The sequence below is a fragment of the Malaya genurostris genome, chromosome 2 (assembly GCF_030247185.1).
Source record: "Malaya genurostris strain Urasoe2022 chromosome 2, Malgen_1.1, whole genome shotgun sequence".
Classification (NCBI taxonomy): domain Eukaryota; kingdom Metazoa; phylum Arthropoda; class Insecta; order Diptera; family Culicidae; genus Malaya; species Malaya genurostris.
The window spans coordinates 195,661,154-195,679,800 of NC_080571.1; the positions used below are offsets into that span (position 1 = coordinate 195,661,154).

The window sequence follows — 18,647 nt, forward strand, 5'->3', positions numbered from 1 at the left end:
TTTTCTTTTGCCTCCGTATTTTTTACATCGTTATTTTTCCGTTTGTGCGTTTGTTATTGGCTGTTTTCCCTCTTGTTCAACAACAGTTTGGCGCATAATTTCTCAGTCAGCGTTCATTTATTAGCTCCGATGGGCAATTATTTGTAAAATCGTTGTTTGTTATATTTAGCACCGAGTGATGTGGTGAACGTACACGAGTGTCTTTGAACCACAGTTTATACTAGCGGTACTGATATCGGTTTTGCGAGTCAATATCCCGTTTCCGTGGTAGGCAAATTAGTAGACCTAATAGCTGGAGATTGAGAATGCTGCGGTGTGTTGTATTTAGATCTTGGAAATAACAGTATAGCTGAGCAATTCAGTTATAAGATTGTTGGGCGAAATACTATCATTCGTTTTATATGCTCATTCAACATAATAAAATGATTAACGTATAAACGTATTCAAAACAAAAATGACTAACGTATATTATTGAATATTTTCTATCTTCTGCATGCGTATTTTTCTAAGCCGATCTGTTTTGTGTGTGTGTGTGGAACGTTTTTTAGCTCTTTGTGCAGTGTAACTGGCGGATTACTGGTTCTCGTAAGTGATTAGAATTGTTTTTACCAAAGGCCCACCACGACTTTTACATGCTAGGTATAATAAATATATTCGATAAGACTCGGCTACGAAGTCTATCGGAACAAAATATCAGGTTTCACCATGGAATGTTAAACTACAGAATTTCTTAAGTTTTTAGAACACGGTAAATTGCAAAAAATTATGTCCATGAAGAAGTTATAGGAAATCAATTGGACACTCTAAAAAAGTATACACTGAAGAAGAAAATTGAATACTTTTTCAAGAATAAGAAAATCAACCGAAAAAAATAAACGTCTCTTTTATTTATTTTTAAGTAATCTTATTTTAACCCCTACTTAAAGTCCACATTCGATGCAAATTTGATTTGTGTGAATTGAAAAATGAAAAAGTTACAACTAAAACGATGTATTAATATTAGCAAAACATCAAGTTTTTGATGGAGGATAGTCATTTAAACACTAGAATATAATTTTATAGATTTAAATAAATAAATTTGTTCATAACGAACTAGAAGTAACCATGTTCAACATATTTAGACATGAAAGTAAAAAATCTCTGGTTGCTGTTGATTTGCGCCGTTCAAACTAGTCAAACGAGCTTTCAAATATATGAAAACAGTTTTTCACAATGATTCATTCAATTTCATATACATTATTGATTGTCATTAAAAAGATTGGTATGTATTATCAGTTGTAGTAGGATCGTAGAACCTAGCAATGCAATGGTCCTGAACCCCTAGAATCTGTTACGAAGTCTGTTGAAATAGAAAGTGAATTGCTGCATCGGAATGTAATACCCTAAAATAGAATTTTTTATATATATTTCGTAGTGTCAATAGAATCGTAGCACCAGCCATGCAATGGTTTTGTACACTCTGAATCGGCTGCGAAGTCTGTTAAAACAGAAGGTCAAATTTCACTGAAGGAATGTAATACCAAGGCTTTGCTTTATGTATATTTTGTAGGTCTATTTAATTGTGATATTTATAGCAATATTTCATTTGTTGCTATGCCTATAACTATTACATGTATATGATTTATTGCATTAAAGATATTTAAAAAGTTTGGTATCGATTGTGGTTTCTAAAAATGGAACGAAGAAATGATATTCATGTGTGCCTGTAATCTCTTTGATATTCTGATAAACGCTACTCTACTCGGTCACACCCCGCTCGTATTCTTTTTGTAACAAGTAACAAAAAGGCATAGTCGTGAATGAATCTCGATGTCTCTGCTCAGCCCATTCATATAATTGTTTGGCAGTTGTGCTTTTATGTAGTTTCTAGCTGCTCATACTCTGATTGAAGTAGTTGAAATCTGAAATAGGTACTTTATACATAATTGTTTAATTTACATTAATTTTACTCGCATGAATCACGTTTTACTTCAAAAATTATTTTTTGAGCTGTTAGTGGAATGAACTAATTCGCTTTAAAAGAAAATAAATTCCATTTAATTTCACTACATTGAAAATAAATCAAATGTCACAGTACAGTTCATTGACGGAGAAAAGGGTCGTTAATTTATTTTTTTCAAAAATGTTGAATTACATTCAAGTGTTTAAATGACTATTTTTCATCAAAAATTCGAAGTTTTGCAGGTATTGGTAAATTGTTTTAGCTGTTACATCTTCATTTTACGGTTGGTAAAGGCTGGGTAACGCGCAACATAGACCCCATTGAGATCATCAGCCTCTTCCCAGTAACTTCTATCCCTACCTCCCCGCGGAACCGGCTGGGCTGCGAGCAGCATTAGGGGAGATCGGGTAACCAACCCCGGTGTGACCTTTGGTCGTAGGTTTTGATAGGGAAGGTGGGGGGGGGGGGGGGGGTGGCTTTGCTTCTGCAAGCCAGAGCGTCTGATCCCCATGTTAGGGGCGGCTGATCGACGTCCGAGTGCCAGTGAAGGACTGTAAGCTCAACTGTGCACTATGGTTCTCCGGAAATTTAGGGGGTTGGTGTCCGGCCCTGCGAGCCAGCCGTAAAAAAACTATTGCAACGGAAAATCAGCAAAAGAGTAATACGAATCGAGACTAATGGCAACGACCCCTGCGACGAAAAAGGACTTGTGATTGGAAGCTCGGTACGTGAAACTGCCGATCTTTCAACTTCATCGAGAGCACCCGCATACTCGCCGATCTACTGAAGGACCGCGGGTTCGGCATCGTAGCGCTGCAGGAGGTGTGTTGGACAGGATCTATGGTGCGAACGTTTAGAGGTGATCATACCATCTACCAGAGCTGCGGCAATACACGCGAGCTGGGAGCAGCTTTCATCGTGATGGGTGATATGCAGAGGCGCGTGATCGGTTGGTGGCCGATAGACGAAAGGATGTGCAGGTTGAGGATCAAGGGCCGTTTCTTCAAGGACGCATTTTACGCACAGCTCGAACGTGAGTACGACTGTTGCCCAAGTCACGACGTCATGATCATCATAGGATATCTAAACGCTCAGGTAGGCCAGGAGGAGGAGTTCAGACCGACGATTGGAAAGTTCAACGCCCACCAGCTGACAAACGAAAACGGCTAACGACTTATCGATTTTACCGCCTTCAAGAACATGGCCATTCGTAGCACCTGCTTCCAACATAGCCTCCCTTATCGTTACACCTGGAGATCACCACAGCAGACGGAATCGCAAATCGACCACGTTCTGATTGATGGAAGGGACTTCTCCGACATTATCGACGTCAGGACCTATTGTGGCTCTAACATCGACTCTTACCACTATCTAATGATGGTAAAACTGCGTCCAAAACTCTCCGTCATCAACAATGCACGGTACCAACTACCGCCACGGTACAACATAGAGCAATTGAAGCAACCGGATGTCGCCACAGCATACGCGCAGAATCTCGAGGCAGCGGTGCCAGACGAGGGCAAGCTAGACGTGGCTCTCCTAGAAGACTGCTGGAGTACAGTAAAAGCAGCCATAAACAACGCAGCCGAGTGCATCGGGTACGTGGAACGGAGTCGACAGAACAAATGGTTCGACGAAGAGTGCAGAGTGATTTTGGAGGAGAAGAACGCAGCGCGGGCTGTAATGCTGCAGCATGGAACCCGGCAGAACGTGGAACGATACTAACAGAAGCGGAAACAGCAGAACCACAAAACGCCACCTGGAAGAAGCGGAGTGCGAGGAAATGGAACTGCTGTACCGCTCTCAAGAAACACGGAAATTCTACAAGAAGCTCAACAAATCCCGCAACGGCCCTGTGCCGCGAGCCGAAATGTGCAGGGATAAGGACGGGAGCCTCTTAACGGATGGACGTGAGGTGATTAAAAGGTGGAAGCAGCACTTCGATGATCACCTGAACGGCGCGAAGAACGTAGACATGGGGGTTCAAGATGACGGAGTAAACGACTACGTCAGTGCAACAGAAGACGGAAATGATCCAGCTCCCACACAAAATGCCGCCTACAAAATGCTATCCCAGATCATCTTCCGTCGTCTATCACCTAAAACGAATGAGTTCGTGGGAAGTTATCAAGCCGGCTTCATCGATGGCCGATCGACAACGAACCAGATCTTCACCGTGCGGCAAATCCTCCAAAAATGCCGTGAATACCAGGTCCCAACGCATCACCTGTTCATCGACTTCAAGGCGGCTTACGATAGTATCGACCGCATAGAGCTATGGAAAATTATAGACGAGAACAGCTTTCCTGGGAAGTTGACTAGAATGAGCAAAGCGACGATAGACGGTGTGCAAAACTGCGTAAGGGTCTCGGGTGAACTATGAGACGGGTGAAAGTAATGGACTCTCATGCCTACTATTCAACATCGCCTTGGAAGGAGTAATGCGACGAGCCGGGCTTAACAGCCGGGGCACGATTTTCACAAAATCCAGTCGATTTGTGTGCTTTGCGGATGACATGGACATTATCGCGAGAAACTTTGGAACGGTGGCAGAGATGTACACACGCCTGAAACGCGAAGCAGCAAAGGTTGGACTGGTGGTGAATGCGTCGAAAACAAAGTACATGCTAGTAGGCGGAACCGAGCACGACAGGATTCGTCTAGGAAGTAATGTCACGATAGACGGGGATACTTTCGAGGTAGTGGAATAATTTGTTTACGTCGGATCCCTACTAACGGCTGACAACAATGTGAGTAGTGAAATACGAAGACGCATCATCAGTGGAAGTCGTGCCTACTACGGGCTCCAAAAGAATCTGCGGTCAAAAAAGATTCACCCTCGCACGAAATGTACCATGTACCATAAGACCGGTGATCCTCTACGGGCACGAAGCATGGATCATGCTCGAGGAAGACCTGCAAGCACTTGGTGGTTTCGAGTGACGTGTGTTAAGGACGATCTTCGGCGGTGTGCAGGAGAACGGCGTGTGGCGGCGAAGAATGAACCACGAGCTCGCTGCACTCTACGGCGAACCCAGCTTCCAGAAGATGGCCAAAGCCGGAAGAATGCGGTGGGCAGGGCATGTTGCAAGAATGCCGGACAACAACCCTGCTAAACTGGTGTTTGCCACAAATCCGTTTGGAACAAGAAGGCGGAGAGCGCAGCGGGCAAGATGGGTGGACCAGGTAGAACGTGATCTAGCGAGTATTGGGCGTGATCGAGGATGGAGAGAGGCAGCCATAAACCGAGTATTGTGGCGTACTATTGTTGATTATGTGTTATCTTAAATGTGATGTAGTGCAAATAAATGTATCTTCATTTTACTATTCAGACTAATCGAATTTGCATCGAAAACTTAAATTAAGGTTAAGGCTCAACTATATATATAGTTGGTAGTTTTTTTTTGTTTATTTGGAATTATATTTTTTTCGGTTGATTTTATAAATCTTGAATAAGTAATAAACTTTTTTACAGTGTATAATTTATTTCTTACAAGTTCTTCTTTAATACCACTTTTGTACAGTTCCTAGTTTTTTCTATTTTGAAAACGTATGTCAAATTTTACTCAAATTAAAAAAATGTGATCCTGATTTGACCACGTTTTGTGCTCATAATTTCCCAAATTCCCAGGTTTCAGCACAATGTTTCATTAATACTAACCTAGTAAAGTAAAAACAATTGAAATTCAGTATTTAATTTTTCGTTTAATAAAAAAGCTCATTCACTGATAGTCAGTAATTTCCACAACCAACTTCAATCTAATGAGCTTACAAAAAAAAACAGTCGTTTTAAATCGGCATTGAAAATCGCTTTTTTTACATTTCTTTTCCGATTATTGTGATGCGGCTATGCGGATTTTCATATTTTTTCGGTTTTTATCAACTGTCCAAGCTTACAGGTATCCTTTGAGGCAAAGTTTTGAGAGGTAAACATAGGAACGGCTTAGTAATTACTAGAAGTCAAAGTAAACAAAGTGAAACAGTCACTGATTAAGACGACCTTTTGATAAATTCTTCGGGACTTTACGTTCTGGAACGATAGAGCCTAAACGGTTGTAGTGAAAGGGTTAATTTTCGTTAATTTCGTTTCGGGATGGACCCTCAGATAAAAAAATGTTACTATTACTGGCGTTTTTAACAGACACTTGAAACTTTTCCACTGGAACTATCATTATTAGGCATTTAAATAAAAGTTGTGACTGTGATCGAGAGAAGGTTATTGTATTACACTTCTTAACGTTTACTGTCATGCCATTTCGGTCGCACATGTCTAAACCTTCTAAATATCCATTTCTAGAGCACAACAATCCATAAGACTTGTGATGATGTGATAGATTTTGAGAACTTATTGCGACGGAAAACATTTATATTTGTAGGTCATATTAGTTGATGGCGATACAAACTTACTGTGGCTATACTGATTTCGGTTTCAGGTTCCGGAAGTAACGGTCTAAATTCCAAAACGAAGCTCGCAACTGTTTCTCAGAGATGACCTGTGGTTTGGGAACAGTAGTTCGAGGAAGCCAAATCAAATACTTGCATGGAGGTAGTCCTCCAAAAGTATACCATGACAATCCCAGAAAACTGGCATCATGGTCCTTTCGACCCTTTAAGCCTCCCTTCCAGGCACCCGTATCGCTTCGGAGTACGACTTTATTCCATGGTCGCGTAATCATTATGTTCTCTGGCGTATAATAATGGATCCAGCCAAACATGTATTCGAAGTGCGCTTGCGTTCGTGTTTTTAGTCCAAAATAAGTATGTGCGGGATCCAGCGGCAGTATATCTTTCTCATCTGCAGAATCTTGCCCAACTATGGCAAGCTTACACACTTTCTCCCGGAAAATTAATAGAACATTGAACCTGCCATGAAGGATATTGTGTATCGTACTATATGCCATTTTCACATTTTGATATCGATATGGTTTTAGGTCCATTTGATATATTTACGTCCATAAGTTCGATTTTAAAACAGAATAAAGAACGGGATTTCAATTTGTGTCGTAGCTACTCCTACAACCGGAATTCTAATAAAAGTGTTTCGTTGTGTAATAAAAGTGTTTTATTTCTATTTACAGTCATCCTCACGCTCATTACAAGGATATTATGGGCAAATAAAGTGAGGTGAAAGTAAGCACTGAATGTCATATCTTAAAAAATGTACATAGTGGTATAGAATTTTCAGATCGAAAAATTAAAATTCATCTCTCCCTCAGATTCGGTGCAAAAAATCACAAAAAATGAATTAGAACGATTAAAACACATATAGGGTAACCCCATTCATCTCAACTCCAGTATTCATCTCACATACGGAAACCATTAGTTAGAGTGATATATGCTACCTCTGCTCGATAGATTTACACTATGAGTGTAAGATGAAAATAAGTGCACAGTAGTATTGCACAATTGTCGAACTATTTATCTATGGTATTACCGAAGAAAAAATATTGTATCCGATTGAATCGCAATTCGTTGATTGAAAGTCGAATAATCGGTAAAATAACAAGGTGACTCTACTAATTAGATGAATATTGGTGCAATAGCCTTAGTTAAAATATATGAAACGTTACCATTGCTTGGTGACTTCGATGGACCATTGGTTCGATAGAGTGCAGAATTTTGAATATATTTGTATTTGATTTAATTATAGTGGTTTTAATCCTAAGGTCGTTCACCTTTTCGGGCCAGAAAAATTTTCTTACCCTATTTGTGGAGTTGGGAATCGAACACATGTGGACTACGTGAAAGGCATCGACTTACCCATCACTCTATACACGTCCCCAAAAACACCGAAGCACTTCTTACAGTGTTTCGAGTAGTTTCTGAATTCTACTTATTATGAAGGTTGTTGCAGATGGGTTTTTAACCTATAATGCTAACAGCTGGTACAAGTTTAGAACATGAACCATAAGAGAACTTTTGTTAGCTTTTGAACATCAGCCAAACTTAAAATTGAAAAAAGCGAAAGATTTGCCCCCTTTGACAAATACCACAACCACAACAGTTGAATTATTGAAATTTTAAAATGCAGAAAATGTGATCAAATGACGATCCCATTTTGTGCGCGACTTAAAGAAGAAACAATATTTACAGTTTACTATAGCAACTCGCTGAGATCAATGGGGGACCGTTTTTCTACTTGGTTCACATTCAGGTTACTCCACCTTCCTCGAATAGATTGAAATAGTCGGTCAATGTTATAATAAGTAGCAAATAAAACATTGCATTGAACAATTGAAGAGCTTTACAGTCTTCACCATATTAGCAGAGCACCCTTCGAATTAAAATTGTTTTCTACGACCAGAATTAACTCACTTAGACAAAACCATGTACATCTCCTTCGCATCGTAGATCATGCGGTAATTCAATTCCTAATCGAACACATTCACCCTCAACAAAGTGCGAATTATATGGTGTAATCAATATCCAAGTATGTTTCCAGCATCAGATTCACAAAGATTTTTTGATATTTGTGATATAATCAGGAATGTTGAAAAAAGCAACTCTTTTGTATTTCCTGAAACTTTTTTTTCATTCAAATTAAATAGCAGTCGTGCGAGGGATGCATCCAAGGTGGTTGATCTGAACAGTTAGTTAAAAACACAACAATCTACTGGGTTCAGTAAGACTTTGAACTGCTAAAATTTTAGCAAACCCATTTTTGCTGGAGGCTTTCGTTGACATTTCAGCTTAGGAAAACTCAACAAAATTTTGCTGACTCAGTGCAATAAAAATAAAATATCCCGTTTGATAATTACAGGTAAGTAATTTCATCCACTGACGCAGTCTTCTAAACAGAATACAGGTTCTTTAATTTTGTTAAATTAATATCCAGAAACGAATGTCTCTCACAGTATACGTATCAGGGACCAAACCCTCACATAAACTGCAGAGCTACACCTTCGCCAAACAGGGTACGTAATGTTATTTTCGTTTTTTATTGTTCCCAAAATAAACTCATGCTACCAAATTCATGAAGATGAGGTTATACAAACGAGTTCTTCCGAGCGACGCCGGTTTCTTATAATGCAATGAATCTGCGCTAAGCTGGGAATTATCCGTCGATTCGTCATTCGATTCAATTCAACTAATCACCAACCATCGAATCTGCCGTTTATGAGCAATTGATGATTCGTCATTTCTCGGCTTTGAACGGAACCAATCAAAGCCAAAACACCTCTGTAACATTCTTTTATGCTAAGCAGTGCTCAATGATGGGCACGACCAGAAGTGAATGGAAGTTTAACACCCTGCATTATATGGGTATTCAAATTTAACCTTGAAACTTGGTAACCTCTCGTGAGACTCTGGGCTGAATGCTCATACAATCTATTATTGAATTGATATGTGAGTTTCTATCAATGGTAATAAGTTTGATTCACTCAGAGGTAAAGGTGCATCTATAATGGAATGTAAACGGTGAACACTGGGGATGTGAGTTGTAGGACGCCCTAATGAGCACTCATTGAAACCATTTTGACCTGAATCGCTGCTACAACTGGGTGCTGTTAAAAAAAATAGAACGTTAAAAATCACTGATCGAGAATATATAAAAAATATAAAGTTATTTTTTAATTTCGTATTTATTGAAAAAATGTGTTTTGAACGATAACCTAAAATGTTTCTATAGAATTTTTCAAACTAAAAATTAATAAGAATGCATGGTGGAATGCTGGATTGTTTTGGAGCGATGACGATTGTCTGTCTATCTTGAAAGTAAATTCAGTTTACTAGCTGGGGACATAATGACATAGTTTTACATCTTTTGGTTTGTGCATTTAGATCGATTGCGATGCTCCTCTTATGTGTATCCATCTAGACGTTAATTTACATAACTGACGTAAGGATCATATATAGGCACGTTTCATATGTTTGGCTTAGGAAGAGGGCAGGTACTTAGAAGAAAGTCATTTTGTTGTACCAATGAATTGCAAAGTTTAAGATTCTTGATAGTTTATGAAATTCTGCAAATCATGTTTGGTAATTTTACGGGATGTGGAATTTGGTTTTCTAACTAATGTTTCATGATTTAACTGTTAAGTAGAGTACAATCGTTTCATGCCAGAACATATAGAACTAATCACACCAATTATATGTTCACTTTTGCAGGGTTTATGATTAGAACATAAACGGCCCTAGTGCAAAAAAAGCAGTTTCCTGATCATTGTGGTCTGAAAGGAGAACACTAATTTAAAGATTGATTTCTCGTCAAAACATTCATTTTGTGTTAGCGGTAAACGTTTCTCGAAGGTTATTCTTTCAACTTCAGGGTAAAACGACTACAAATGTTTTACGACAAGTATAGTGTAGACATTTTTGGAGTATTTTTTCCTTGAAGATGAAGTAACAGCCTTTGCAACCAATCGACTAAAAAGCATCTAAAACAAAATAAAAACGCTCATACCCGTTTGCAATTATTACTAAATTATTACAACATTGAAAATTTACCGCAATACTAACAACTAGAATTGCGTAGTTGCGTGGTTTAAAGCAGCCAGTATGAATGTGAGTCGAGAGGAGAAGCAAGAAAAAAAATTTCATTACTTATATGGAAGATTACTCCCGTACTTATTTAAAAACCTGCTATTTAATTATCACAACAGTATTCAAATGGTATAAGGACCGGTTGATATTGGATAACAGGCGCGGATAGCGTTTCAAGCAAAAGAAAATGTCGAAAATCTCTTCGAAAAGCTCACTTGACTATGTGCTCCTGTAGAGAACAAGGTGAAATTTTCATCATAATAGACATTCGAATACCGCTTTTTCAAGTCAAAATTCTAATGATTGATTCAATTCGCGTAAGCTGAGCTTAATATATGTAACAAATTATCTTAAAAATTTTATTTTTATCCGATATATACATGTGATATTCTAGTAGATAAAAGGTGTTGCAAAAATTTCGCGTTCATTCTTTATTTATGACGCAATTCATCGAAAAATGTTCCTCAAAGTTAATATTGATAATCAGTTCATGGTTGCACTCATAATATTCACGGGATTAGTTTTTGCTACCTTGAAGTAATCGAATATACTTTATCTAAAATTCTCTATATCTTATTCACGAAAATCATAGGAATGTTTATGTTCATCTACGAAACTATTTTAATTATTTTTTATTTGGTTTATATTTATAAATATTATGATAAGTGTACCGATCTGGTCACGTTATTGGCTTAAGGGCTTAAACTTCGAATTAAACTTAGTTTTTTTTAACAAAAAGGACGAGTGCGCCACTCTGTTTAGGCGACCACTAATCCCGATTTTTTTTCAATATGTCGGTTACTCCCTTGTTGAACTTGTGATTTTTATAAATCAGTGATTTTTCGTCGTAACTTTTTGTAATATCTCGAAAACAACTGATCGCATCGTCTTGATGTAGAAGAATAATTTATTCAAAATTTTATGAGGATTGCCAAAATAATAAATTTTTCGATAAACCCAGACTCATAAAAAGTGCGTATTTCCATGAAATATCCATTTTCTCGATTTTGTTTCTTATATGTCTCGAAAATGGCTGTAGGAAGTAGCTCTCTACTAACTTTTTCATTGAATGTAGCTTGAAGAATAATATTTGATTGCTCGGACACAGTTATTCCTATAAAAAAAAAACGTTTTTTCGAACAAAAAGTTTTTCTTCGGGAAATTTTTTTTATAGATTCTCTCTCCAACTATCTTTAATATTCGTCGTTTTCTGTAACTTAACGTTTTTTGTGGCATGATTTGAAAAAAAAAATTACAATGGAATAAATGAGAATTTTGAAAAATAATTTTGTTTCTGATTTTTTGAAAAATCGGAAGATTTTTTTTCAGTGTATTTTTTTTAAACTTCAATAGGTTCATTTAGAAGTTTTGGTAACTCATGGGTACCGGTTTGTGCAAAAGTACTCATGACTGATTTCAATTTGTTACGTTTCGCCTTTGGCTTCGTTTTCAATTGATTGCCTACAACTTCTTCTTAGACAAAATTTTCGTAGAAACTATAGATTTCGAGTTATAATTATTTAAAAATGCTTAAAACACATACGCCTTTTCAAAAGTTAGTTTTGAGTGAAAAAAATATCTAAGCTAGTGAAAAATACTTCATATGTCATACCGATCACATATGCAAAGCTCAATGCAAATCGAATGGCGTCGTGTCAGAATTTTTCCATTTATATTATTATTTGGCGCAGAATTGCTCGGAAGTGTTTGGTCGCATCTTCAGAATAATTCAGAATTGACAGAACATAATACAACTTATGAAAAAAAAAATCTGGCGACGAAAGTTCCTATTTTCGTTTACGAGCGCTGTCAAATGGTAAAAAATATAGATCTTATTATTGCTATCATTTTTTCACTTACCTTTGGTGTTGACATTACAACTGCCATTGCTATTGTTGTTGTTGTTGCAGCCACCGATTGTGGTATTTTCATCATTTGCATTCAGATTGTTCTCATCGGAAGCAAGTGCAGCCGTGGGACTCCAGGAGCATGGCGCCGTCAGTACCTCAACCAGATTGCCGACCGGCGATGATGGCAGCAGTTCTTTGTGGTATGAATTGTGTCGGTTCCGAACGGTTGATGGAGCTGTTGCGATTTGTTCCATTATGTGCCGCGATCGATATAGGAAGAGCATGGACATAATTCCGAACGTTGGTGGAGAATAGAAAAGAATGAAAAAAAAGACGCATACAGAAGGCAATCTTGTTTCAGCTAGCGGTACTTTCAATAGGCGAGTTGCGAAATGAGAAATTTGTTCTATGCAAGCAATTCTGTGAAATTATGAATAAATTTGCATTAGGAATGAGGAAGCTATTTGACTGGCATCTCCTTTCATGAGGCGCGGTTTTTATTATAGAAAAGAAAGGTCGGCTCATGGCAAAAGGCGGCAAAACCGCATATGTGAATAATTGATATTTTATATGACGTATACATGCCATCAGGGTTTATGTATTTTATTCATTGAAAAGTTTTATTTGTAAACCACGAAAACATCGCTAATTTCACGAGTTGTTAATGGTTTTTGATAAATATGTTATTATTTTGATCATTGAAATTACATTGTTTTTACAGAAATGGACCAGCATTCGACTGAAAGTCACCCCAAAGAATAAAAACGAAATAGTATCTCAAATCTAGGTTATTCAAAGCCTTGAGATTTGACTCTAATATTTGCCCTAATTGTTTATGAAAATATGATCGATGACTAGTTATTTATTTAACTGAACACTTACGCTGTGATTGTATAATGGTGGTCGCTTGTCCGCCAGGAAAGGTCGCGTTTCTTTTGTGGCGCCCCTGTACACATTGTAAAAGAATAAAAATTAGAAACTGTATGAAAAAAAATGCAACACAAAATGCAAACCCACCTTTGACTTGGGGAAGGCCGATAGCACATTGAACCACCATTTGCTTTCTTCAGGACAGGTACCCTTTACAAAAGTTACACGTTCCGGTGCAGTAATGGCAATCGAGTGGGGATGACTGGTGACATCTTCAGCTGTGGTAACCTCTAGGACCTTGGTCATATCTATTATGGCTTGAGGAATCGTTTCCGGCTAAAACAGAAAAAAAATGTTTATTCATAAAATAATAATTAGATCTAGTAGTCTATAAACAGTTATCACGATAACACTGTTGTGGTTGACAATCCGTTAAGCATCAATCCAACAGTTTCAGTTTCAGATTTATGCTCGTTGTTAAGGTGACATTTCGCCCTAAACAAACTCTTACGGTGGGAATGAAAAAGAATAATTTATTTTGAGTTTCTTTCTTTGAAGCTAGTGATTCACCAGATAGCCGTTGTGTTTCATCAGGACAACGCCAGGCCATAAACGTCTTTAGAGATTCGTCAGAAATTCCGGGAACTTGACAGGAAAGTTTGGATTAATTTATCAAATATTTAACAAAACAAATTCTCTTATAATTTCAATTGTTGCTTGGGTGAATTACGGATATAATGCTTTTCTTTAAATCTTAGTCAAATGGTCATTCGAATAATTGCTATCCATAATTGCTACAGTATAAATCGCTGTAGGGAAACTACTTTGGAATTATTCATTTTTCGTGCTTCATAACTGAACGTCGAAATAGCAGTTCGGAAATTTATGAAATAATATCAACAAATAAAGGTAAACCTAAACTGTCATCCGATGGATTCATTTACCACTTATACTTGTCTGCGTACCATTTGCCTAACATGATGTCCATTGGTTATTCGAAGCTACGGCAGTCACTGGAAAGTCCGACGTTATTAAATGTACTAGTCACTGACACTAGATTTAAAAAGGCAAGATTTATAGATATTCCGAAATATTACTATGCGTAATATATAATGATTCGTTCTATTCAAAAGATACATTTGAGCAAACCAATTTAACACGAATTATTCAAAAGATACATTTGAGCATAACAATTTAACACGAATTATTGTAATAGTTCAGTCGTGCTGTATGTTTCATTTTTATTACTTTATCAGGCTCAAACCATTATCTCGAAACTGACACAGGTGAGACAAGACGATTCGTTCCGCTGGTCCACTTCCTCTTACCTAGCAAAATCGAGCGAATTTATATAGGTGCTCTCAATGAGTTATCGAAAATTTTGTACCACAAGAGCACGTACCAATAACTTTTCAAATCATAAAATGTGATGAAAAATTATACTCTCAGCAATCATAAAAAAGCTCAGAGCAATGTAAAATGAAGTAAACCATTATTAGAAATAAGTTTGTGGAATGTGCACTAAAGTGTTCTAAAGAGCGTCGACCTACTAATCCTTTGGAAGGTTGACACAATAGATAGCGGCACCTAAAAGATTAGAAAACAGGTGAAAAAGTATGACAAGTTATTTAAAATTGTGGAAAAGTTTGCAGTAATAGACAACATTTCTGATTACATTACGAGTGTTGCATTAATATTAGAAGACTATTAATTACACTAATTATATTCATTTTGACAAGTTTGAGTGCCGTCCGACCTCGCTACCGCTCGTTCGGACCTAAAAAAGGCAAACAAACTATGTTTAAGTAAACCGGGCAAACGAGTGGATCACAGGTTCATATGCAAGAGACAATGTACCGACCGGTAATCGGGCCGAACAGTCTGCATGCCGCATCGAATAACAATGGCCAACGATGTGTCAACTTTGCGGCCTCCAGAGGAATGGTAGTCAGAAGCACCTGCTTTCCCCGCAGGATATCCACCAAGCTACCTGGAGATCACCTGACCAACAGACAAAAAAAAAAAAACAAATCGACCACGTTTTGATCGACGGAAAATTTTTCTCGGACATCAACAATGTTCGCACCTACCGCAGTGCGAATATAGATTCGGACCCACTACTTGGTTGCATGCGCTCAAAACTTTCGACGGTGGCTACCAAACGTCGAAACCGAACATCGCGCGGCTCCGGGATGCTGGGTTAGCCCAAGATTACGCGCAGCAGTTGGCAGTGGCACTACCAACATCATTCTGTTTTACGTGACCCAGCCGAACGTTATGTCAACGATAGCACTCTTTTTCTCGAACGTCTGGATGATCTATAGCTTAACCTAACCAATCTTTTTGAATCTATAATGGAAGACATGAATAAACGGCTTCGAACTAGTAGTATCAGCAGACCTTCACTATCGCAACCTGAAAAAATTCCGAGAGTCGACGTTCCAATTTCGAACCTTTCTACCTATACTATAACTCCACTCGTTTTAGATCCGAATATAAACAATCATTCGGCTAATCTGATAACTTTCTCCACTGATGAAAATGCTACTTTGACAACAACACCGATGCCACCAGCTACTTCTATATAAACCTATCGCTACCAGCAGCGCTAAAACCGCCAACACCACATATAATCATATCAACGCTCCAGCTCAGATCTCTATTGCGCCCACTACAAGCACTGTTAATCTATTTACATTACCACCACCAACCGATATTGCCTCTGTGACCAGTACAAATTCAGCAAGCACTATCAACACAGTGAGTACATCCCATGGCCATGGACTCGCCGAACCTAAGTCGCAAATGAATTCTATTCCACGACACCGATTCATCTCATCGCAATCGGATTACACAAATTCCTATGCTACAAACACTATGGTATTATCTAGTGGCTCTAGACCCATATCTGTTATCTCAAACATTCCATATGTAGGCCCAATTAAGTTACATATAGCTCCTACAAGTCAGGGACAGATAAATTCTGCATTAAGGAAATTATCTAAACGGCCTTCGCTTCAATTGCGATCTCACTATATCTACCTCAACAACCGCTATAAACGACTAAACAGAATTTTATACGATGTTCACCTCCTTCGAGTACAAAATAATCTAAAAATCAACCCTAAAAGATTTTGGAACCACGTGAACGAACAAAGGAAAGAATCAGGACTTCCCGATCAGATATTTCTTGATGACGTTGAATCATCGGCGATATCTTATATTTGCTACTTATTTCAACGACATTTCAGCAGTGTATTCTCCAATGAAATTCTTTCGAGTGATCAGATCTCCAAAGCTATCATCAATATTCCAAGGCGCTCTCCAACTAGTTCTCACCCTTTCATAACAACTGCTATGATTGAAGATGTATTATTAAGATGAAATCATCTTCCAAAGCTGGACCGATGGTATTCCTTCGTTAGTATTAAAAAAGTTCTCAAAGAGTCTTCTTATTCCACTGTCGATGTTGTTCAATATTTCTCTTAGGTCAGGAACATTTCCAAATATTCGGAAAAAATCATTTATTTTCCCAGTTTCCAAGAAGAGAAATAAAACCGATGTATCCAATTATCGTGGTATAGCTGCACTATATGCCGTATCTAAATTATTTGAAACTATAGTTCTAGATTTCTTGAAACACAACAGCAACAACTACATTTCAGAAACTCAACACGGATTCATGCCGAAACGACCAACTGCAACAAACTTACTCTGCTACACTTCTTTTATAGTTCGATCTCCACAAGCACGCCTACAGGTTGATGCAATCTACACTGATTTCTCTGCAGCCTTTGACAAAATAAACCACCAAATAGCAGTAGTTAAACTCAGTAGACTTGGTTTCAGTGGATCGTTGCTAAATTGGCTCGAGTCGTATCTAATTGGTCGCGAAATGTCTGTGAAGATCGGAGACTTCATTACAGTGCCTTTCGCTGTCAATTCTAGAGTCCCTCAAGGCAGTCACTTAGGACTATTTTTATTTTTACTCTACCTCAATGATCTCAACTTCATATTGAAATGCCATAAATTATCCTTCGCACACGACCTCAAGCTATTTTATTTAGTTAAATGTCAAGAAGACACTATATATTTGCAGTCACAGTTAGACTTATTCTCAAACTGGTGTGAGGATAATAGAATGGTTTTGAATGCCTCGAAGTGTTCCGTTTTGTTGTTTACTATTAAACGTTCACTGATTACCTACGACTATAGCATCTCGCACAATATACTGAAACGTGAATCTTCCGTGAAAGATTTGGGTATCATTCTTGATTCCAAGCTGGACTTCAAAAGTCACATCGATTATGTGATTTCAAAGGCCTCCACCAAGCTCTTGGGTTTCATCTTTCGTGTTACCAAGAGCTTTACTAATGTACAGTGTCTTAAGGTATTATATTGTGCTCTTATCCGTTCGACGCTAGAATATGCAGCTGTCTGGGCACCTCACCATCAAATCGACATTGCACGCATCGAAGCTATCCAGCGTAAATTTGTTAGATTCACTGTGCGCAATTTACCTTGGAGGTAAACTATTCTAGCTACAAAGATCGTTGTAAGCTTATTGACCTGGATCTGCTATCTGTTCGTAGGAATGTCTCCAAAGCCGTTTATGTTGCTTTATTACAATCACGTATCGATTGTCCCGAACTTCTGCAATTGATTAATCTGGACATTCATCGACGTAATCTACGCTCTTATGGTCACAATGATTCATTTTCCAGTATGTGCAAAACATTCAATAGCTGCTCCAATGTTTTCGACTTTCATCTATCTCGAAATATGATCAAACGATTGTTTCATTGTTACTTGTTAGATTAATTTTGGATCAGGATTTGTCTGTAACCGTTTGTATTTTTGTTCAACCATCACTAGGTCTTTCTCCCATTTATTTATTTATTTATTTACATGTAATCAACAGACAATGTGTAGTCCCAATGATTAAAAACTATTCCTATTTCTAAGTATGTTTAAAAAATTTGTTTGAATTCTGCTACGCGTAATGTGAAAATCGAATCCGGCAGATACTCCATTGAAAGTTCGCTGTAGACCAATAATAGCACCGTTATATCCATAATTCGTACGGCTAAGAGGCAATCGAAGAAAGACGTTATTCCGAAGAGCTCTACTGCGTACATTTAAAGAAATTTCGCTGAGGAGTGCAGGGCAGTCTATTTTGTTGTTCAACATGTCGGCGATCAACATAGCACGGGACAAATTACGTCGAATGCCAAGGGTGTCGAGTCCAATCAATAATCCACGGCTTTCGTAGCTAGGCAACTCGTTGGGGTTATTCCAAGGTAGCTGTCGAAGAGCAAAACGGACGAATCTGCGCTGTATTGATTCTATTCGGTAGGAGCCGTTAAGGTAATATGGGTTCCATATCGTAGAGCAGTACTCGAGCGTTGTACGAATGAGTGAGCAATATAGAGACTTTAAACAGTAAATGTCTGTGAAATGTTTTGCTATTCTCATTACAAATCCTAAACTACGAGATGCCT

General features: G+C 38.0%; 1 protein-coding gene across 4 annotated transcripts in view; it reads right to left on the reverse strand.

Moving 5' to 3' along the window:
• The window catches only part of LOC131433131 (protein outspread), a 416,778-nt gene that overhangs the window by 69,772 nt on the left and 328,359 nt on the right, over window positions 1-18,647 (reverse strand). For all 4 annotated transcript variants that reach the window (XM_058599955.1, XM_058599954.1, XM_058599953.1 and 1 more), the window contains 3 exons: window positions 13,294-13,482; window positions 13,159-13,222; window positions 12,287-12,511 (listed from right to left, as the gene is read on the reverse strand). In XM_058599955.1, the coding sequence (XP_058455938.1) occupies window positions 12,287-12,511; window positions 13,159-13,222; window positions 13,294-13,482 (478 nt within the window). The remainder of the gene's footprint in view (window positions 1-12,286; window positions 12,512-13,158; window positions 13,223-13,293; window positions 13,483-18,647) is intronic.